At 36.8% G+C, this 24,666-nt stretch overlaps 1 protein-coding gene across 1 annotated transcript; it reads left to right on the top strand.

Moving 5' to 3' along the window:
• Nucleotides 1-12,221: 12,221 nt before the first annotated feature.
• Nucleotides 12,222-24,299, top strand: LOC114458113 (osteopetrosis-associated transmembrane protein 1-like). Its single transcript, XM_028440371.1, has 6 exons — nucleotides 12,222-12,581; nucleotides 16,789-16,903; nucleotides 18,475-18,572; nucleotides 18,651-18,761; nucleotides 20,038-20,203; nucleotides 23,367-24,299. Exons 1-6 carry the CDS (start codon nucleotides 12,276-12,278, stop codon nucleotides 23,420-23,422), a joined length of 852 nt encoding a protein of 283 aa, XP_028296172.1. The 5' UTR covers nucleotides 12,222-12,275; the 3' UTR covers nucleotides 23,423-24,299.
• The last annotated feature ends 367 nt before the right edge of the window (nucleotides 24,300-24,666 follow it).

The following is a 24,666-nucleotide window of genomic DNA, read 5'->3' as shown; positions in this document are numbered from 1 at the left end:
ATATGCGTTTTTTTCAACAGCTATTTTTGAAAAACTCAATTTGGTTGGTTGAATTCTAAAAAAAAAAAAAAAAGTGGGTCGTGATTTAATAATCGTGGCAAAATGTAGGTCCCAGGGTGAGACCATGTTGAGAACCCCTGCTAGAAAACAACATAGAGTGAGTCGACCCTGACGCCCACAGCTGTGTTTGAGATGAGTGCCTGTTCTCCTATTGACTTGATATTGTTGTTGATTCATTTTCTGTTCATCTCTAATACATTGATTGATTAACTGATTGATTCAGCAAAGCAAAACCTCTGACTCTGTCTCTCTGTATAATCTCAGGCACTGAACACGAGAGCATCTCAAAACTCTAACAATGAGCATCATTGGCCGCACGTCATCAATTAAATACATCATCACCTGCAATACTTGTTTACAGAGGTACTGTATGTAAAGAGTACTGATATATCCTACTTAAGTAGAAGTACTATTACTTGACTGGAATTGTATAAGTACAAGTACAAGTAAGTCATATAAAATACTCAAGTACAAGTAAAAAGTAGCTCAAATAAAGTGCTCAAAGTAAAAGTTACTGTAGTTAATTTCAGACACCATTTCATTTGTCATGTATAAGCAGCACAAGTTGTCATTTTGACTGAGAAAGCCGCTAAATGATCCTGAATGCTTCACTCCTATAGAACTCAATGGACTAAAAGGGACGATTTGCGTCACCAATGATGTAATTTCAACATGGAGGCGCACAGGCTTTTAAACGGTAAAGTAGTCCCATTTTGAAAAGTTAATAAAACAATTATGGTGCAAAATAATGCGATTTGTCAGGCATAGATCTTCTAATAAAGACATTTCAAATGTTTTAGGACACATCGGTAAAAACGGTGGAGGATCCCTTTAAGAAGCCTTTTCACACTCATGGAATTCTCAATTTTTTTCCCCCGTTGGAGCGTTGATTACTTGGAACACTTTTTCCGGAAACATGGTATCGGTCTCCAAGGTAGAATTGTCGAGTCAGCTGCTAAAGCTAATGCTGCACACAAGCAGAGAATTCAGGTTTTTAAACAGTGACCAATCAGCTGATCAGTGCGGTTTCACTTATCGACCTTGTTTGCTGTCCATCTCGTGCACTTCCTTCAAATTTGTAAATTTAATTAAAATAATCATGGACCTGGTTAGTGAATGGTGTAGCTCGTGAATGTGCCTTTTCAAAGTGAAAACTCACACTGTCCTTTTCACACTCGGAAATCTCGCTTGTCACATCAATAAAAGTGAGACATTTTTATTTAAATGCGCTTTTCGAAAAACTCAAAGACGCTTTACGGTTGTTGAAACAATTACACAACTCAAAAAAGGAAACTAACAATAATAAAGGTAAATACAGAAGGAAAAAAAAACATAATCACAAGTTAAAAGCTTTGGGGAAAGAGGGTGATACTGCTTCTCTCACCAGTTTTACAAAAGTGCTCAGATATGCGGTGTTTTCATTCACCAGGGGTCACCTGTGTGGAAGCAAGGGGACTGCCTTGCTTCCACACTGCTGCTGAGCTGCTCCCATTGGCTGAGTCCGAATATATGTAATATTATTATTATTATTATTATTATTATTATTATTATTATTATTATTATTATTATCTCTAGAATAAAATTAAAAACGCTGTACGGTTGGAAATATCAACAGTGAACGAGCTTGTTTACGTTTATATCCCTCTCGACCTATGACCCCCCCCCTGGTCGCGCATTGCGCAGTTCCAGAGTGTGAAAAGGCTTCTGCCACCATCACTGCTGCACAAATACATACATAATGAGATGCTGCATCAAAGAGAGGTAACTATTCTAGACAATTGTTATTATTTCAGAAAAGTACTTCCCACATGTCTTTTTTCACTGCACAAGTGAAAAAACACGAGCCACACATGTTCTACATTTATAATAAAACCAATAGTAGCTAGTTTTATTCAACAATAATGACTGATTCTGGTTGTTTATAGTTGATACATTAGCACACACAGTGCTCGAGTGACCGAAACTACAGCAGCGACTCCATGTCCTCCTGACAGCTGATCAATATTCCTTTCTGTGCCATTCATCCTGATGTCATTCCTAACGTCTGGCTGGCTGAACAGGTCAGGTTCAGTGATTACGACCCAAGGTCAGTGTGTGTGTGTGTGTGTGTGTGTGTGTCCCCATCATCAGAAGCATCACACCCAGACAGGACAGAGAGGAAATGGTGCTTCTTTGATGAAGACGGACATTTTGACCTTCTCTGAGTATGTTTCAAAAGATACAATATTGGGGATCCAGAATGGAGATTGGGGTCAGTTTTACTTACTGGGAATGAGAGGAATGTGTGTATGGTTGATGCATAAGATGTAAAACACACCTTATTTAAAAGCTGCTGAAGACACATTTTTTAATCAGATGAAGACAGTGTAGGCCTTATAGATATTAATAAATCAAACATAATTTGCTAAAAAAAAGATGTAAAAGGTTGAAATCTCCACGCAGTCAATTTTATGATATGCAGAAAAGTTCTACATATGGCATTGTGGGATGTGGAGTCCCGTAGATTCACACATACTGTGATTTTGTGTGGTTGCTGAGGCCGTCCATATGTCTTTATCTGATAAACATATTTCAAAGGATTATGAATTTGGTGGTCAATACAACTTGTTAGCCACCTATAACTGGCTTGAGCAATATAAAGACATAACAGGGTCCTTTAATCATATGTAGGTTGAAGTACATTGATGAAGTTATCTCATATATTTAAATATGTCCTGAAAAAGTCCCATTTATCATATAAACACCACTTGTTTTCAGCTGAATATCAATCTCCCACATTATTACCTACATGAACCATTTAGTTAGTTGAATATTTTGATGTTGCCAAATCTATAAATACAGAAACATTTACCGTTCGTGCCAATTGTGGCACTGATGAGTAAATTTGCTCTAAATTGTTTGGTTTTCATCATCTCTTCAATGTGATCATATTTGGTGGTTAAGTTTTCTCCTGATTAAATGGAAACCCAAGATAAATATTGATATTATTCATATTTAATGTATCTTGATGACACGTATTGTGTGTTTTTTTTAAATCAAGACTTATTACCTTGAAAAGATTAAAGTTGGGAGTGATAAAAGCCGGTCGGGGCCATGGGGTCCCTTTCAATCACCCAGACAATAATGGGGGGGCAAAGAAGCACTTTTTTTTCCCCTCATATTCACCACATTTTCTCAATCATCACCCCACCACCCAACTGCTCTGTGCTTTCCCATCTTCAGATTCTCTCTCAAAAGTTTCAGATGCTCACAATCCCACAATGCCCAGATGCTGTCCTTTGGGCCTTTACCCCCCAACACCCCCCCTCCTCCCCTCAACCCAGAGCTATCATTCATAACCTTTCTGTGGGGCTGGGAGTGAAAGAGGTGGGATAAGGGAGAGAGAGGGGGAGCGGAGAGCAACATGGCAGCTTATTTAGAAGACTTCCTTTATTGGAACATGTGCAAGCAGTTCACTCACAAAGGACTTAAATAGGATATTTTCTGTTCCCTATAGTTGCTTTCCCCTTTTAAGTGCCGAGGTAAAAAAAGTAAGTTTACAACTCCTTCCTCAATGGGGGCTCTTCACTCTCAGGTTGCGGGGACCTGAGTGACCTAGGAAAGTTAATTAGGAGGTGAACAAAGAGCGAGCTGGAGCAGAATGCCTCGCCTCTCCTCCAGCCAAAGATGTCATCCATTAATTAGGAAAATCTTTAAGGTGGTCTTATTGAATTTACAGAAAGCCCTGTGGTTGGCGGGCAACAGTTTTTTGATCAAGCCCTGACTCAAACAATGCCTTTCTGGGGTTAAAAAAGAAGAAGGGAGGAGATTGGTGTAGAAGAAGAGAGGGAGAAAGAGAAAAAGAGGAGGAGGAGGAGGGGAGGGGAGGGGATGGGGGGGACGTATGGCTTCGCAGTGCAGTACAGTTTAATGGTGGAGGTGGTGGTGAGGGGGGAGCGGGGGTGGTGGATGCTGATTGTGACAGCTAAGATTCACATGGGTATGGGGGCATATTGGGAATGATGTCATCTAAAGGCAACCTGGGGGCTTGGGAAGTGAGAGGGAGGTGGGGGGGGGGGGGGGGGGACGACGCTTGAGCCACAGGGGCCACTCAAAGTTAACATCGCTGCCTGCATCTGGGGCCAAATCCTTTTCTTCTGGCCCACGAGAGGCTTTCCTGCACACCAAGCCCTCACCACTCCTCCCACTGCCTCGCTCTCAGATCAGAGCTGTACGGGCCTTAAACATATCGCCTCGCTAACTGCCAAAGCTAACTGCCTATTCATTATAGGCTTACACTGTGAATAATAAGTCTGGATAACTTAGAGCTGTGATCTGACTGTTATTCTTCTGGAAATGGACGAATTAAGTAAGAACTAGGTCTTTTAAAAGCAGGTAATTCATGTTTATGTGTGTATATATTTGTCCTGATAACACTTTTTCCACTTCAGATACGATACCAATATTACAGTCTTGAGTATTGGCCGATACTGATATTGATCTGATCGGATATCAGCATGAATCATACATACTTTTATTTTTATTTTTATTTTGAAGTGTGGAATGTTAGAAAAGGCTTGATCAAGTAATATTACTCCAACAGAGAAAAATTATTAACCAATGGGTTACGTACATTTTAACCTTAAACATAAGAATATTCTACAACTGAATAGAATAAATATAAACTGAATGACAAGAACCTCAAAAATAAACTCGATAAATCCAATAAAATCCATGAAATCATATCGGAGAGATCAGACGCAGGCATAGTCTGAGTTGATATAATTGAAAGTTTAATTCATGATTTATGAATATGTAATTTATTTTTTGTTTATTTTGATTATCATGGTATCACAATGAGAACATTAGTTGTGCAATGTAAATGTAATTCTAATAAATTAAAGGGGCTTTAAATAAATTAAAAAAAACAAACATTTGCAACTCAACTCACCACAACTCATATTAACTTCACTTAACTTAATTCAACTTAAATTTACCTAACTTTTCATCTTGACCTTTATCATCTTGATATAACACATCCCGAAAGACTGTAATTCAAATAATCTCAATTCCTTTATTAAGTGTAACTTTGTCAAACATTAACCAACTATTTGAACTCTGCTAATTATTGTTATTTCAACTAAACTGAGTTTATCTGATCTTTAGTTGGCAGAGATTAACTCATTTAACCCAAATTAACTAGACTTCATTTAAATTTGACTTTAAAAATTGTTAAATATTTTTAAAATATAACAAAAATGTATAATATGTCAAATTAAAATATATATACAATGAAAATAAATGATGCTGCTCTAGACATCTATACCATTAAAAAGCTATGGTTACCAAATCACCAAAGTCAAAATAAGCAAATAACAGAGAAAATGCAACACATGCTTATGCTATATGCTGGCATGCCGTTGTGTCCAAGTGTCTCCTGGGACATGAACCCCTCACCTCACCCCCTCCTGGGGGACTAATTTGAGGGGAGGGGCAATGTGTTTTGTTGCTTGTCAGAGACGATCCCCTCCCGCCCCATTACATTTACAGCACGTCGTGCTTTCACTGCACTCAGCTCTGGGAGGGGGAAACAGACTCTGAGAAGATCCTTAGGGAGAGAAATCATACGTTTCCCCAATCAGCCTCAAATCCACCTGACAAATCCAAAACAAATGTCAATCTTCAAAATATGAAAATCAGATTTTGTTGATTTTTGTAGTTGTTAGTAGGAGGATAAGTAGGAATAAAGTGAATAACAGCTTTATTTGACATGCCCTGTGTTGCCCCCATGCACCCCTTCCTCCCCTGTCCCAGCCCACCCGTCCTCTCTCTGTTCTCTTTGGGCGCTGGAGGTTGTCAGTCGGGGTTTATGTCCAGTTCACTGGAGCTGAAAGAAGTCAGTTTCTTGTCTTGTTATGGAACAAGTCGTCCTGCCTCTGAGGAGTGATGAGAGGAGGTACGGGTGAGCAGGGAGTGGGACCATCCGCCTGAGGCGACCAGCAGTGAGGAAGTCAATGTAGCTTTTGTGTGCTTGCTGTCGGCTGCATGTTTGGTAATTATGCCCCTCTCTATATGACCACACACTGGATTTTCCAGGACAGATCTCAACCCAAACGGCCTACGGAAGAGTGCACACCTCAGCATCAACAAAGATTAACTCCTCACACCGCCACCAAGTCAGTGGATGAGAGAATCCATGGGGAATAGATGAGGAGTGAATCTGCTTGCTTGACTCCTGACATAAAAATACGTCTTGACCACAACATGTGATCGAATCCTCTCATTTATCATGAAGGTGCAGCCAGTTTTAACTACGTTATGCAACGTCAGTAGTCAGTTTAGTTCAGTGGTTTTTAACTTTGGGGTCAGGTTTAACAAAACAAAGGGTCACGTGGGGTCATGAATGCTTAATGAAAACTGAAAGAGCGGATCCTTTTTGGACATTTCCATCTAAAATCACCTCCATAATGGGTTTTTAAATGTTCAAATGTGATGCATTTATTTTACTTGAGCCAGCACGCCTATAATAAACATAATGTGTGCATAAAAATACTATAATGCTTGAATATTCACATGATTGCTTTCAAAGAATGTTCCTTTTCCACTGTTCTGCATGATAGTTTATGCATGATGACATATGTGTTATAGGTTTGATTTGCTTTTTTTTGTTTTTTTTAATGCATGTCAAATGTTTTCTTTTGCTTGTATTTATATTTTTTATATTCTTGTAAAGCACTTTGTATGAACTTATGTCTGAATGGCGATATTGAAAATACATCATTATACTACCAATGATTTAGAGATTTGCCATTTTCACTAAATGGTGGTTTTAAAAACAAACATAAAATGTTTTTCTTTTCTTTTGAGATTTATTGTTGTTGTTGCTCATATAATAAAGGTTTAACATGCTGATGTGCGCCGTGTGAATTATTATCTATTAAAACATACATTTTGTACTTATATTTTACACAACTGTTGCATAAAATTTACTATTTTGCAACAAGTTTGGCCTTGATGTGACTTTTAAAATACATAAACTTTTTTTAAAAGTGCATTATTTTATGGATACATTCATATTAATCACATTCAGATAAAATGTGTTTTTTTGATGGCTTTTCCTTATACTTTGTGTGCCTTGGTGAACACTTTACTGACAACTTCTGTGAATTAAAATGCCTAAAACACTTATTAGCTACCTTGTCTTTAACAGTTGTTCCTCCTCTTTATCAAAACTTAACACTACCAGCCGTCCCAGTATTATTACCATCATGCTAATACCAGTAACCTGATCACTCTTTATAGTAACGCCTTGTAGATTTAAAAACAAAAGTTAAAATTGTGGTATTAATGCATACAACTATAGCTACTTGTTTGGTGGGAATAAAACTGGAGAGCTTGCACTCTTACATCTGAACCCCTTCATTTGAACCCGACTCCTTTTCAAAGCTGCAGAATAGGCCCTTCCTTGATCTGGATCAATTGTCATCCCAGGCTCAGGGGCACTTCGGCGGGTAGTGTAGCAGGCGAAGTCAGGGCTAATCCCTGGAAAAGGAGGGAATCACGGGAGAGGAGAAAAGCAACAATAACCAAGTCATGCGTATAAAATGAAAGCGAAATCTCTATTATCAGTCGCAGCGATTCCCAGCAAAGTGGTGAAAATCGGGGTTAGTTTGTGATGCGAGTCAGACGCAGTGGGAAGAATATGGGGTCCCTGCAGGTTGGGAGACTCACAAGACGAAAAGGGCAATATTCTGGAGAAAAGGGGTAAGAAGAAAGCCCCTCTCCCATCCCGACATAACCATTAAATGCAGTCTGACTTTATGTTGTATAGAGAGGAGGGGACAAGAAAGGAGGCACAGTTCTCCGATGAAAGAATGAGGTTTTGGTCGGATTAGGGACGGCCCGGAGAATGAAGAATAACTTCTGCATAACTTTACAGCTATTTTCTCTACCCACACAAGAGCCAAGTTTAAGGCTGACTGAGTTTGAGTTAACCCCTTTGTGATGTCCTATAATGCAATCGCATGTTATAAAATGGAGAAAATGAAGTTTCTTCATCGCTAAATTGAAATACTTGATCAGTGAACCTTTACATTGGTTCACTTAACACATCACAATGTGAAGTATATCACAAATATTTCTTCGTTAGGTTACCAAATGTTTTAAAATGACACACCTTTGTGTTGTTTTTGCTTTAAGATAATCAGATAAATCTATCATTTAGTCCCTATAGATCAAATGGAAGATCATTTGCTTGAAAAAAAGATGTAAAAAGTTGAAATTGCCACTTGAAAGTTTGTTTTCTTCTCCCACACCGTAAACAATTGGTTTATTTACATTGTCCGAAATGTTACGCGCATTGCATTATGGGATGTGGGATGTGTTTACCTTCATTCTTCTTACCATAAGTTATTGTTTCTTTGCCAGACAAGGAGGACATTGATTCACTTGAGACTGTTTATGTTCTAGTTTTGTTTCCGTCTCACTCCATGAGACATTCCATTTTGGCTGGATTTGGAACTTCCTGTGTAAACCGAAAAAATGAATATCCGTTATTGTTTTGCAACAACTTTCAATTTGTATAAACACCAGGAATGTGTTGGGAAGTCACTTTGGCAAAGTTTTAGGGGACAAACACTAGAATTAGTAAAAACACTTCTATATATCTGTCTATGGGACTCCACAACCCACAATGCAATGCACAAAACTTTTCAGACAATGCACATTTCAATCTTTCACATCTTTGTTTTGAGCAAATGACCTTAGATGTATTGATCTATGAGGCCTGCACTATGTCTTCATCCAATAAAAAAAGAAATATTGTTCCTCGCAGCTTTAAGGACTACCATTAAAGAGTATATGGTAACAGGAAATTTGGCATTTACAAACTGGAACACAAATTAATTGGCCTTTTGTCCTGATCAAGTGCTGCTTCAGCTGACTTACAGGAATGTCATTAATATGAATGAGAGTCAATGAGTGGATGTTCTGTCATTATAGTTTCACTATCCCTGGAAAATGTCAGACGGAAAAACTGAATGTTTTTGACACACAATCTGACTGAAAAGTGGTTATCATAAAAAAGAAATCAGGCATTACATATGATGTAATATTTATAGGTGGTAATATTTTTACCGACATTTGTTTGTTTGTTTGCTTTTTAGCAGGATTATGTCCAAAGTACTCAACCGATTTTGACGAAAACTTTTGACCTAAGATAGACCGAACGCCATCAAAGATACATTATACTTTGGAAAGGATCCAAATCATTGTGCTGATTCTGAATCAGTTTCAAAAATCTAAAAATCTCTCATCATTGGCGATATTTCAGATATTTGTATCTTTATAAAATTTGATAAAATTGGACTCTGAGTGCTTTTATTTATATATTATATTATGAGGGAACCTTTCCCTCACAGTGCCACCTTGAAAATTTTTGGCCCTTGGTCAAGTGTAGTTGATGACCCATTAATAATAGTTATATAATTTGTTGTTTGGTTTTAATTAGATGAAAATCAGTGTTGGACTGGTATTTCTCTCCTAATCGTGTATTCCCACGTTTTATCTTTAGGGGCTTCCTGGTTGTTTCTGTCTTTGCTCCTCTGCTGATCAAAGCAGGTCAGGCCACTGCTAGTATACAGTATGTAGTCTATAGTATATCTAGTTCTACTATAGAGCCAACATGGAATATTATTCCATAAATCAGGGTTGAGAGCTGCATTTGGAGCGAGTCCAGCCACTGTCCCTGAAGTGCTATCAGCATCCTATTCTCTAATTTATGGCCTTAATTGATGATATATTTGGCCCTTAGTTTTTCTGCATTTATTATGCAAATAATCCCCCGCCCACCTCCCATTCTTCCCCACTGATCAAACCTGATCATCTCCGCTAATGCAGATATCCAATTTTTACTCAGAGCTCTGCTGATTAGACTTTAAAAGGACTGAATTCAATCAATGCACTGAGACGTTAAAGCCCCTAATGATAAAGTAAATAGGGGGCATCTGAGCAATGAGTTAGAACAGTCTTCTGGAGAAGATGAGTCAGGGGAATATACCTGAGAGAACACACAAACACATGGCTGAATCTGCACAGTGGTACATGCGCAAAACAATGACGCTAGTGCATACATTACATTTCGTGTACAATTTATTGGATATAAATATATATATATATACTGATGATGACACAAAAGCTCCTGCAGAGCACCATTATTCAAGCAAAAGCTCTTCTTGATTGACCAAGGCTTGTTTTGATGTCATCCGACACAATGACAGCAACACTTCCACAGGTTAAACTCATTCTGAAAAATCAAAATGATTCACCAACTCCGAATGAGCTTCCTGGTAATGCCGATCATCTTAAACCATCATGCAGGATGCTAACAATAAACCCACTGATGAGGCACATGGAAATCAACAAAATAGCCTCAAAACGTTAGTGACTTGACATCTCCAAGCTATAATCTATGATCTATTTGCTTAATGTTGCACATGTACAGTAGTTCCCTTTTGCATCAGTTGCACCACATGAATAAAATAGCCTTGTCTTGCACTAAAAAGCTACCGTTGCCATGTGCAGAGAGAGAGATGAGCATCAGGGGCTAAAGTCCATATCTATCAACCGTTTGTGTGCAGGCATCAGAATAGACCACTGATGCCGCTCTCTGTCTCTCCCCCTTCATTTTCATTAGGCTCTGATGACTGCAGAATTGATGCGGCCTGCAAGTTATCAAGAGCCACTAATTTCACATTAAAGACCATTGACTGTGGTGGCTTGATTCAAGGGGTTTTTGGACAATTATCACAATCAGGAACGGAGCCCAAATCGTTTACTTTGACTCTATGATTATTTGCTCCCCGCCAGGCGCACATGGCAAAATTGAATGGTGTCAAAAACCCATTAATAATGACGAGATCAGGAGGAAGGGGCCATCTCTATTCACCAAGCACGCACTGTCACACCTCCCCCTTACTCAAAGTAGAGGCTACGCTGGATGGATGTGAGGTACCTCAAACTGAACCAGTTTTTTTCTTCTTTGTTGCAGTGTGCATTGTCTTTCCTAAAGAGACAACTATTCACACTACTCAGTGGTTCTGGTTCGAGGGGGTTGTGCTGTTGGGTTTTTCATCATTGGCACCATGACAACATCTGTGTTAGGGTTTGCTCTGCTCTGCAAAAGTGATTGTAATCTCAGCTTTTAGAATACCCCCTTGTTGATGCTTGTTAGCTGTTATCCACCTTCCTTATAGCTATAGGTGTTGAAGTAGATAGAGGATTAAGATTATTTGCGTTCTGCCAGATACAATTGATACTTTACTATTCACTGCTGGTAATCTTCAGAAAACTGATAGCAGTAGCAAATGTTACATGCTTATGGATTTTCTGTACACATTCTTTTGAAGCATCTACTTACAGAATTGGAGCAACTTCCTACAGGGTAAAAACACTAAATATTCTGTGTATATATGTATATATATATATTAAGGAAAAAAATAAAAGGAGAAACCCCCCCCCCCAAAGAAATAAAAAAAATATAAATAATAAATGAAAATAAAATAAAAATTTAAAACAAAAATTAAAAATAAAATAAAGTGAACTAAAATAAAATAAAATAAAATAAAATAAAATAAAATAAAATAAAATAAAATAAAATAAAATAAAACAAAATAAAATAAAATAAAATAAAATAAAATAAAACAGGAACAATAACAACAAAAAAGCAAAAACAACAAACTAATACTGAACTCTGGATGGATCCATTATTATTTTAACTTCCGTGGTCAAAATATGGCGGCAACACACAACACACATTGAATATTCTAACATGTCCTTAAAATATTAGTTAACATATGAAACACATTCACATCCCTACAACAACGTTTCATGTACTTTACGTAACAGTAAACTAAACATGTTTATTAATATAGCAGTAGCCCTATATCACAAAAACAGTTTTACAAAGACCTGAATAAATTATTTATTAACCTTATTAAGACAATAAGGGACTTCTAATTATGTCCACATTAGTGGTTCAGTAAAAACATATCGGTAAACTAATGTTTTTAATGTCCAAATGCTAAATTGAATGGAGTTTCAATGTTGTCAAAGCCCATCTAGTTGAAAACCAAATCTCGCGATGTTTCCGCCTTTTGTCACATGATCGTTCTGGAACTAAATGAGGAAGTCACGTGTTTGCGGTGACAGCAGTGAGAAAACTAGCCCAGGATTCAACCATGTCTCAGCACAAAAACAGTTTATTGTTGGCTTTACTTACGCTAAACACTATTTATATGGTACAGGCGGACAGCCTGAATCCCGCACCAGATATGAGCTCTTTATTCTCCACCAGTCTGATGTCCTCATTCCCTGAAGACTTGGAGATTAGCGGCTACTGCAAGGAGCTTCTGTTCTTTTTCAAACAGCGGTATGTGACCTTCGTGGACTGCCTGATTCTTGCAGCCCGACCCGTCAAAGTGTGTCAGAACTGTTCCTCCAGCTACAGCATGCTCCAGGACATCTACAGGAACATCTCAGACCAGGTAGGACTGAGCTTTCGGTTTATCTCCCATCAGACACTCTGTTAGACTCCATTAGACCTCAGTAGGTGTGCTGTGGTATCTGTCACCTCGACGTGAGTAACAGAACTTGTAATGACTAGGTCTGGGCGATTTGGACCAAAACTCCTATCTCGATATTTTTTCTCAAAATGTCGATATACGATATACATCTTGATAATTTCAATTCAAATAATGTTTTACCAGAAATACAAATCTGAGGTTAAATTTGTTGAGACAAAATTCCACGCAAGCACATTTATTAACAAACAGCTGCCAGACAGCACGTGTGAGTGAGTTCCGCGATGTGGTTTGTTAAGGACACACTCAGGAAACCATCTCACTGTGCTTTTCATGCTGTTCTGAGGAGTAGCTAAAGCTGCAACTCCTGAAACGAGCATTTTGATAAACAACTTCTGATGAACTACGGCCGGGCCGCGGAACGTCACCGGGCCGAATAGCACGTACCACGTTCCCGAGAATTCAGTCAAATGACTCGGTTCTGCCGAGTATAACAAATCAAATTGTGCGATGTGAAATGGTAATCTTGAATTGCCTTTTAAACGATATATCACACGATTGCGTATGTTCCGATACATTTAGAAATAACCATAAAGGGGGTGAGGGGGGGGAGACTAGAGGCTGTTGACATCCGATTGTAGAATATCCATGTCAAATTACAACCCGATTCAACAAGCATTAACGGAGGAGTAGTCATTTTGAAAAATATGGAGTAATGGTCCCATTTATATATTGGTATGTGTCAATGATTTGGTACCACCAACTGTCATAATCGTAATCTATGTTGAATTGCCTTTAAAACGATATGTCACACGACTATGTTCCCATAAATTTGGAAATTACTGGAAAAGGGCTCCGAGCATCTCCTCATATTCATTCATAGAGTAAAACTGCATTCCGATCTAACGAGAACTAACGGAGGAGTAGTTATTTGAAAAATGCGGGACACGTACGGGGTAATGGACCCTATTTATATATTGGTATGTGCCAATGATTCAGTACCACCAACCATCGTAATATTTGACTTGCAAATAAATGAGAAATTGACTTTGGTTTTTTTCTTTTCTTTTGGGGCCCCAAATCGAAAAATCGGGCTCTAAGCTTCATAGATTATATCTACTAACATTTCAGCCCGATCCGTTCATGAATAATAGAGGAGTAGTGATTTTAACTAGTGTACACAACCACAACAACAACAACAACAAAGTGAGAGAAGTCTTGAGTCCGGTATCCCGGCCTAAAAATAAGCTATATTGAAAAAAGGTATCATAAATATATATATATATATATATATATATATATGCATATTTTCGTCACCAGCTTTTCTTTACAATACTTGCTTAGTTTTCAAACTCTAATCATTTAAGTTGTAAACACTCTTTAGGGCACTGTTTTTCAACCTTGGGGTCGTGACCCCATGAGGGGTCACCTGGAATATAAATGAGGTTGTCTGAAATGTCTAGTAATTGATTAAAAAGTAATTACGGATTGAAAAAAAAAAAGAAAAAAAAAAAAAAAAAAATATATATATATATATATATATAACTAAATTCTTATTGTTAAATCTATATATTCTTATCTATTAATCTATATATTAAATTATTCTTGAAATTGCTACAAGATGACTATTGTTGTAATTAGTGCTATATAAAATTTATTTGAATTGAATCATTATTAAATATTTTTAGAATTTAAACACAACATGCAATTTTAAACACTGTATTCTATACTTTCACTTTCTCAAATATAAATGTACTTCAAATAAAGTATATGCAGTGTAAAAATATCTGAGCTGGCACAATTTGTCTTTAATCTTGGCTACTTTGTATTTGTAACACAGAATAACAAACATGATGAAAAAAAAAAATATTATTATTATTATTATTATAAAAAACATGATCTGATAATCGATCGTGCGAAAAAATATCGTGCTATATCGCCATATCGAGATATCGTCACACTCCTAATCTAAACTGCTTGTTCATCACCACACAATAAAAAACACACTTCGATCACAGGATATTTAACGTGACCAGTAGTTGAACCGTAACACGTAGTGTTAGAGTTTGAGTGAAGTTGGACATATTTTTCCATTTGTCACATTTTCTAGACATTCAGTCACCCGTTTTCCAGTGAAAAATAGCATGATGTAAATGCGTGATTGTTCCAAAACATTAATTTCAGGCATTTCTGGGTCACATGTCATATTTTTAAAAAATGGAAAAACATTTGTTTTGTTTTTTTCTTTTCAGAACACAGATTCCAAATTTTCCGTTAGTTTTCCACGATTATAATTGAGTTCCTAACTTTTTACTCTACTTGGTGATGATGAGTTTTTCTACAGCATTCTGTTGAATGGTTTTGGATGAAGATCAAGGTAAAATTTTGTAACTCTGGCAATATTTAGTGTTTTTAAGCTTTGTATATGTATTTTACACCTTCAGGTTTGAATATTGAAATTCATTTCAGCAAATAACTTGGCTAATAATCTAACTGTAAGTCAGAAGTGCTGATGGAGAGTCAGAGTCAGAAATACTTTATTTATCCCAAGGGGAAATCACAGGCTCGAGAAATAAACACTGTACTTTTTTGTATGTATGTATCAGTGTGTTGTTATATAAAACGTGTATTAAAAACCGTGTTTAAAAAAAAGAATAAACACTAAAGAAAGAAAGAAAAAAATAAAACGCACATAATGAAGTAAAAGACTGTTAATGATTAAATAAGGATTGCAATGGTTTTTTTTCCCTGTGTGTAACATCTGTGCTAAGTGGATTCATTTTATTGCATAAACAAATGCATGTTTAAATATAGTCAGAAATGAAAACATTGTAAACACTAGTTGAAAGGTCAGGACTCCACATTAATCATATTTATCAGTAAGCATTATACAGACAATTATGTTAAATGCTCGATGCCTAGAGATGAGAAAAACAATCTTTACACCTGCATAATCCATTGCAGAGATGATTCAATTTAACACATTGTGTAAATTACAAGTACTCAGTATTCTCAGGGTGAAAGGTGGAGACATAAAGATAAATATCTTGGTCTGTGGATCAGATAAATGATGCTTTGAATGCTCAAAGCTTAATGGCAAGAGATTGAGAGGTAAAAAGAACACAATACGATTTAGTTTTGTGTTTATATCATTAATATGTAGTTCACATTAGCTGGTAGAAAATCATCAACTTAAAGTACGTCCAGTACGTATTAAAGGCTTAGAAGAATATCAGGGAGGTACAGAGTGAAAGGAACAAACTGAACATGGAGAGAACAAAAAAAAGGTTAATGCCAGTAGTGAGTAGGGCTGAACGATTTTGGAAAATAATCGAATTGCGATTTTTTTTTTCTCCTCAATATTGCGATTATTTTTTCAAGGGCCTCTTGTCGTGTATTTTTCAGCGAACATAAGCAATAAATCAATTTGTTTCATAATAAACAATTTCTGATTGATTTAAACTTTAAATAAATATAAAATATACATTTTAAAGCACAGATTACAACAATAAAGCAAACAAATCTGTGACTTTACCTCTTCAGCATATCTAACTAACTTCAACGTTTCATGAAACAGGTAAACATGTGGACTGCACTTCTTAAACGCTGTCTGAACTTAACGGGACAGTCTATAAATAAATAAAATAAACAGTAAAAAAATAAATAAATAAAGCTTACTAATATCTGCTTTAACCTGTTGGACGGTTTTTAGGTAAATCATACTCCAACAAGCTTAAAATAAATTATTAGTGTAAAAAAAAAAAAAAAAAAACTGCAGCCTTTGCGGTTAGAAAATTGCATTTTTAGACGTCGCGATAATATTGCAAATGTAATTAATCGTTCAGCCTTAGTAGTGAGGATAGTAGACGATTAAGAACTAGGAGGAACATTTATCCTCTGTGGAGTAAAACACTTAAAGGTTCAGGGTCATTTATAGTTTGTGAATATTATTTTAAAGTTTTCCTTCATAGCAGCACAAATATTTTCACTTAAAGCCAAACAGTAAGCATGTTTATAAGGATTCTTATTATTATTCTTATTATATTTATTTCATAAGCTCGCTCTGACTCCACAGATCAGACCAGTGTACAGTATATTCTTTGTTTTAATGGTGATATGTTGATGTCTTTAATTTATTGTTTATTATAAGGGTTCAATGTGTTTTTCTCAGGTGGGTCCTGGTAATGAAAGCTGCAGGGACAGCCTCCTGAGCTCCGATCGACTCATGGTGGTTTACCAGCTGTACAGCAACCTGCAGGACCTGTGGACCAGTTCTAACTGTGAGAGTAAGTCTGCTCCAAGACGGAGCAAATATCTCCCCCCCAATATTTCTGTGCATTTATATCCTATATTTGCACCACAGTTTGAAGATCCAGTCCGGCTTATGTGTTATCACACACTCTTTTCTATTAATTTTGAAATGACTAGATTTTTTGATTATTTTTGTTTCCTTGGAAAAATCTGATAAATTCAACCAGAATGCTTTTTTTCATCTTTGAATGATAGGGAAGTAAATAAAAAAAAAAAAAGTTTTAACCATTCATCAATGTTATTTTTTTAATATATACCATATTTTTTGGTCCTTAAATCACAAGAAATTGGCTTTTTTCCTGGAAAATCCACTCATAAATCGCTCTTGCCGAAGTTGCATGACAAAATGTCATAATTGCCAATAGCATTTTCCCTTTTTTTTTTTGTGAATTCTTACAAGCGTCACTGCTTATAATATTTACTGTATATCAGTCAATTTTCAGCTTTTTATGGTCGTGCTGCTCCTAGTTTGATTGATTGATTGATTGTTTATTCCAAGTTCAATGTACATTACATATACACATGATTCTTTTCAAACTAACATAATTTCATAATTTTCATAATTTTCATCCCTATAAATGTCATAATTCATATCAGTTGTTGCTTCCTTTCACAAAACAATGAACATAACAGATAAACAGTTTGCATGCACGAAACAGACATATGCACATACACATTTCTACAGTATGTATACACATAAATATACAGAAAGATTTGTTACTAACAATGGTAAGTACTTTAGTAGATCACAATCTATTGTCAAGCTCTTATATGTAACAGTTTTATTTTTATTTTTATTCACATCATTCTTATACTAAGAACACCACCTACATTGTTCGCCCAGATACACCCTTTACCTTTATAGTCTATACATAAAAAAAAGCAACCTATACCGCGGAAGGTACGGTATTTACAAGCACATATTGTATACACCTAAACATAAATGCACACTTATCGCTATAACAGAGGTTCCCAACCTTTTTCGGGTCGTGACCCCATTTTGATATTATACATTTCTGGCGACCCCAGGGATATTTATCTTTTTTCTTCTAAAATTAGTTTTTGATCACGTTTATTAAACTGTGTTACAAATACAGAGTAGGTGAACTAGATTTATATTTGAGTAAGTTTAAGTATAGAATACAGTTTTTTGACATTTATTGTGTATGTGATTTGTTAATTAGAAAAATGATAATAATTTAGAAATATAATTTCAATCAGTATATATCTTTTTTTTCTTCCATTTTTATTTATTTATTTTTTTTTTTTTACCAATTCCTAGACATTTCAGGTAACCTTATTTTATTTTTTTATTTATTTTTTTATTTTTTTTAAAAAGAAAAAATCCAGGTGACTCCACATGGGGTGACGACCCCCAGGTTGAAAAACACTGCAACGTTAATGAAGGGATAATCTGTGTTATTCATTTGTATTACTCAATAACTATGGCTGTAGTGTATGTATTTTATGCAACAACAGGGTATTTAATCAAGCAAGCATCTTTGTGATTGTGAAGAATTATGATATTTTTTCATGTGTTTTTCAGAGTGTATCAATAATCGCTCCCACAGCCTGACGAATGACACCCTGAACTTCCTGAGCACCCTCAATCAAACCCTCACTTGCTTTGAGAAGTATCAACTGGTACGTCATGAACCAAACATGCATCTCTTTGCATTTCGTGGGTTTGTTTACAGAACGTGTCGACTGTTTTCCACACAGGGGAATCACACTGAACTGTGCAAAAGCTGTAAGAAGATGTACGGAGATGTGAACAAGCTGTACGGCCGAATGGAGAAGAATGACACCATGTGCATCGACCTCGAGGACGCCGTACGTGTGACACACGAAACAGACACAGGAAGGATGGGAATAACCTGGTCATCTCTTTATTATGCCATCTGTTAGTTCTGTTGGGTGTTAAAACACAATTAAACCATGTCACATGTGGGTCTGCACAGCTGGAGGCAGAAACCCAATAATCTCCTAATTTTGTGGCAGATGCCACAGCCATTGTCAGGAGTAACTAGTTATTTTTGTAATACATTACACTAATATATTCCTTTTTGAAGTAACTCAGTAGTTTAACTCATTACAAAAGTGAAACGTGGTAATATACAAGTTACATGTATATTTAATTTAAGTGCATATTTGCTTTGTTTTCTCACCATTTGTAATTATTTGAGGAAAAAAATGATGATTATTATTGTTAAATATAACTTATGGGGAACAAAAAAGAGCTTTTTGCTCCTGAAACAGCAGAAGTATTTGAAACAAAACTTAGACCGATGTTATTCAAACACAATCAGTTTGATATAATTAATGTTCTGGACCAAAAGTAACTCAAAGAAGTGTAACTCAGTTAGATAAACAAAAAAAACAGTAATATTGTAATACAAATATATTACATTTTTATCCCAGTAACTGGTAGTAATATAAATATATTACAAGTTTAGAGTAACTTACCCAACACTGATCAATTCCTACCACTAACGTATATCTGATACTTCAGCTATGTGAACATTTAGCTGCAGAAATGTCCTGCTTTTAAGCACAAAGTAAAAAGATGCATCTTCTGTGCCTTCAAAATAAAGTGCATAATACAGACATTCGCTAGGCTTAGTTTGCAGCATTATTGGTACATGTGTTTGCAGGTTTTTATTATACGTCTGGATTTTGAAGCTAAATAGTAAAACTTAACTAGTTCAACTTAAGTTCTCGGGCTTGTTAAAACTGCGCTACAATCCAATGTGATCCACTTCAACAGCTCTGCCTCAACTCAATTATCATAAATATGAAATTATCACGAGACTCAAACTTCTTTTTTTTTATCAAGTTGACATTTTAGTCACATTTTTTCACATGATAAAAACCACTACAGCATTTCTTTTATAGTTCGATGGTGTCATAGAGAATATGGATTTGGATTAAAACTTCTTCTAAAGGTATTGTTTGTTAGTATTTTTGATTGTTCCTGGTAAAGCTCCATTATTTGTAGTTTCGAACACACCTCCATGAAGTTTTGAGGCGACTGAGTCTGTGGTGAGCGTGTCCTCTCGTTCTAATGAGCTGAAGTTGTTGTTTTTTTTTTGCCGCTGCCAATTTTCAGATGAACATGACCCGCAGACTCTGGAGCAAGAACTTCAATTGTTCGCTCCCACGTGACGAGACGGTGCCTGTCCTCGCCGTCTCCAGCTTCATGCTCTTTCTGCCCGTCATCTTCTACTTGAGCAGCTTCCTTCACTCGGAACAAAAGAAACGCAAGCTCATACACCGTGAGTAACCAGCTTAATTCGCCTATTGTCACACACAGAGAGATTTTTTGACGGCCTTTCTGGGGTTCAGGGATCTTTGTGGAGGGACGACTTGACTGACTGTGATATCCAGGTCTGGGTCTGGGTCCGTGATGAGGCTTTAGGGATTCTCTTTTTGTTTGTGGGGGGGGATGAATGATGGTTGTCGTGAAGTATTTGAGGGCGTTCAACAGGACTTAAGAAACATTTGTAAGACGCTGACTGTGGGGAACTCCAACAACAACAAACGCTTTGAGATGGTGCAACGGTACACATAAGACTCCCTCCCACCAACATGCTATTGTCATGTAAGAATGATTTCAAGGGTTGTTGCTGGTCACGAAACACGTATTCCTATACCAGGTTCATTGTTGGATCGCTATTCTATTAAAGCTGCTGGAGATGGAATATTTTCTGTCAGATAAATCTATAGCTTTGGCCTCATGGATCAATAAACACAAGATCATTTTCTTGAAGAAAAGGTGTGAAAGGTTGAAATTGCCGTTCAAAATTATTTGGTTTTACGGATACATAGAAATTTTTTTACTTCATTCTTTCCGCAATTTCTACAGGACTCCACATCCCACAATGCAGTGCGCAAAACTTTTCCAACAATGGCACACTCCGATGTCACGGTCTGAGTTTACCTTGTGCTGAGATCGATTATGAGCATGCGCACTACCGGAAAATGAATTTATGCTACTTCCGCTAAGCTTTTTTCTACTTCTGCCGTGCTGAGATTAAAAGTTTAATTTCAAAGCTAATGTTATTTGACGAGTGCTGAATAACTCCTTTTCTTGGGGAAAAATGTACAACTGCTCAATATACGAGGCAGGAGAAATGTGATTTATAATGTATTATGTGCAGTTTTTTATTATTACATGTATTGAGTTTGTATTAAAAAAGTGTTTTATAATCTATTCAATGCAGTTTTTTAATAATTACTTGTATTCTGTTCGAATAAAAATAAAGCACATGCTGGAAAAAACATAATTATAATATACATTGCAGTAAGTAACAGTTAATCTAATGTAACTTTATTTTTTCAAAGCAGTATAATCCAGCACGGGTACATCCCAGTTCGTAGCAGTCACGTACTCAGATTTTAAGAGAATCTCAGCATGGAGGGAAACTCAGACCGTGACACCGTACTGTAAACTACAAACTCAATGAGTGCATACTGTCTGCTATATACTATAAGTATGGTTAGGGTGAAGGCTCCCACTGAAGTATACTTCCAAGTTTCCCCAGATGCATTCCGACCCTGAAGCACACAGAGGCTAAATATCTGTTTATTCTCTCCTTTGAAAGTTCTGAAAGCATTTTAAGCGAGAAAGTGACCAAGTACAGTAGAACAAGGCTGTCAAACTCATTTTAGTTCAGGGGCCAAACACGGAGCAGTTTGACCTCAAGTGTGCGACAGATTTTATGCGGGAAAATACTAAATATGTAAGAAACAGACGATATCCAAACAATAAGTGACAGATATCAGTCCCAACAGGAACTTCACTTTAAATTTCCTAGATTTAGTGACCAAATTTCTATTTAATTAAGGGGAATATTATGTAATCATTTTAGGAAAATTGAAGGGTTTTGTAAGAATTTTGAGTTTTTCAACAGTTTAACCTTAAAAATGAAAATAGCGCAATATAAGCAGCAGCACTGTTGAGTTTAACTCATTCAGTGCCAGCCATTCTCAGATTTTCTACCCCCCTCAGTGCCAGCCGTTTTTGAGCATTTTGACTGATTTTAAAGACCCCCAGAATATTTTCTACTATGACTATCTGAAATCAGATTCTGAAAGATTGAAGCCTCGACTTTCATCAAAAAATTGTTTTATTTCTGGCTCGTTTTGTTCTTTTGTAATCAGCCGTTGAATAGAGCAAGTTTTACACAAATCAGAGCAAAAAGCTGAGAAAAAAGCCTTTTTCTAAAAAAAAAAAAACCCTGTCAGTGACTTTAAAGCTTTTTTTTTTTTTTGCTTTAGTGACATCTATAACATCTGAACATCGTTTCCTTATATAAAACACAAAAAAAACACAGACCGGGCTTTTGATGGCAAAATTCTTATTTTGCTATCTGGGTCAGAGTTGAATATATTTCTTATTGTATTTTGGCGTTCCTCCAACTTTCTCTCCCGTCAGTCTGTACACACGCAACTTCCTCTCCCTCCCGGACATACAGAGTGTCACTGCTTACCCCGTTTTTTTATGGTTTTATCTCACAATCGCCACATCATCCATGAATTCCACACTTGCTCTGGTCGGAGTGTGCGCAGCTGGGAACGTCAACCCTGTACGTAGCGCCATTTTCTGTCTCATAAACGCCTTTCCTCTCTCCCTCTGAGCTGTGATGAGCATGGATGACCTCTCATCCAAATGTGCGCTGCTACCTCCTACATGTCACCTATTATTTTGCTATCTGGCTCACAGCCTGGGGATATTTTGTGACGAGTTATCTTGTCAATGGCACTGAGCATTTGGATTTGAAATGACGAGATATCTCGTCAATGGCACTGAGTGAGTTAATTTGATGATTTTTTTCTCTCTCATTTTTTTACTTTCTTCCATGGGCCGAATTTGGCACCCGGGGACATGAGTTTGACAAATGGGGAGTAGAACATCAACATGTGCTCATTTCATCAATAAAACTCACGGAAACACATTTCATGCCAACATTTCAGGGTTTTTCGGAGACCCGCCATTTATTGTGCTACTGACCAAACTTCAAAACAAGAGCCTTATTTACAAAAGCGTTAAAAAATAGTGGAGGACAAGAAGAGATGATTTTGTTTTGAAAAGGGGAAGTTTAATTTTTTTTTTTTTTTTTTAGCTTGAAGCTGGTCCCAGGACCATTTTACGTTCCGCTCGCAATGCATCATGGGGCGGTTGAGTATGGCTAGTGTGCCCATCGTGCTTACTTAAAAAATGTCTCGATATAGTATACTGTACATCTGGTTATTTCTCACATACTCAATCTTTCCATGCTATCTAATGGGAACACAAACTTAGTACGAGTAGTACGTTAGTATGTGATTTCAAACACAGCCAATGTCAATAAACAGACCTTTTAAATAGTATATATAGAATATATTATTTATTTATTTTTTATTTTTCCCATTTCTGCTTTCTATCTTTCTCTTCAGCCAACCGAGCCAGGTCCTACACCAGGCTGATGAACATACAGGACAAACAGAGCTGAGGACACAGTTGTCTGAACCCCAGAACATTTCCCTCCGCTCTGCGTCATCGTGCCTTAGCTGTGATTGACCTCCATGAGCACTCTGAAGAAGCCTGCTCTGCTGTTCTCAGGCTGAACTTTTACTTCGATGCTTTGAAGGAACAAAACGAAGACTGAAGATGAAATGCATTTGAGTTTTTGTCATGTTTTTAGCAGGTTGTGGGCACATTTACGACCATTAGAACTTACTTTGACTAAAAATACAGGTGCTAGTTTGGGGACACATAAAGATAGGCCAAAATGCAAGCATATACTGTACACCCTCCACCCACCCCCAAAAAACAAAACAAAAAAATCCAAAAATAATGATACTGTTTGTTGAGCTGAAACTTATTTAATGGATATTTTTACAAACAGGGCATGGGCTTGAATCATCTAATCTGATGGTTTTGCACGTGTTGCACAATAGGAGCACCTGCCTCGCCCTCCTCATTAACGACCACTGGGGTGTCCAGTGTATTTGTCTTGAAACCAGAGAGTGTGTGACTTGAATGTTTTGTGTGTTGTGCTCTATTTATGGATTGAGAAATGGGTTTCTAGCTCTAATGTATGTCCAGAGAAGAGCTCCAAAAAGAAGCACTTGATGTCCATTAGTGGTGACATGTATCTGCTCTTACATAATGTAAGAGCACTCCACAGTCCTCACACTGTGATGTTACCTGCTTCCTTGTCACTTTTTTTTTGTGCTTGCAAAAAGCTTTTAATGCACTCGCTGTTTTCCTGATGTTAACTTACTTTGTTAAAGGTTTGTGACTCCTTCCACAGGGATGAATGCAGACTGGATGAATTTACTATGAAAGAAAATTAAAGAAAATCTGTATCTCGAATGCCCAGGATGAAATAAATGATCTGCTCAACATCTTTGCAAACTGAATTGGTTTAGATCACCTCTATTTTCATACTTATGATATGATCATAAACAGTAAATAATGAACAATGGTAAGTTATGCAGAGACATAAGACGGAATGTTTTCTGAATGACATATGAGGTATGATTTCTGCATTAGATGCCAGATTTTCCCAACAATGTTTTGAATTATAGTGTCATTGAAATTGGAGTGGAGGAACAAAGTGTTTGTGAACAGAGTCCTTACTCGAAACCGGTTTTAAGTCCACATTTGAAGGTCTTGGTCTTGAGCATTTTTACCCGGTCTTGTCTCGGTTTGGCCAGACACTGGATTTTCCGTCAAAACCGGCACTGATCT

Source organism: Gouania willdenowi, chromosome 24 (genome assembly GCF_900634775.1).
Source record: "Gouania willdenowi chromosome 24, fGouWil2.1, whole genome shotgun sequence".
NCBI lineage: Eukaryota > Metazoa > Chordata > Actinopteri > Blenniiformes > Gobiesocidae > Gouania > Gouania willdenowi.
The sequence above is the reverse complement of the archived record's forward strand: the minus strand, read 5'-3'. Positions and strand labels throughout refer to the sequence as shown.

Bases quoted from the DNA above. Each gene is read 5' to 3' on its own strand.
- LOC114458113 (XM_028440371.1), top strand. From the start codon at position 12,276: ATGTCTCAGCACAAAAACAGTTTATTGTTGGCTTTACTTACGCTAAAC. The intron at 16,904-18,474 runs GTAAGTCTGCTC...TGTGTTTTTCAG, and splicing joins GACCAGTTCTAACTGTGAGA to AGTGTATCAATAATCGCTCC. The intron at 18,762-20,037 runs GTACGTGTGACA...GCCAATTTTCAG, and splicing joins GCATCGACCTCGAGGACGCC to ATGAACATGACCCGCAGACT.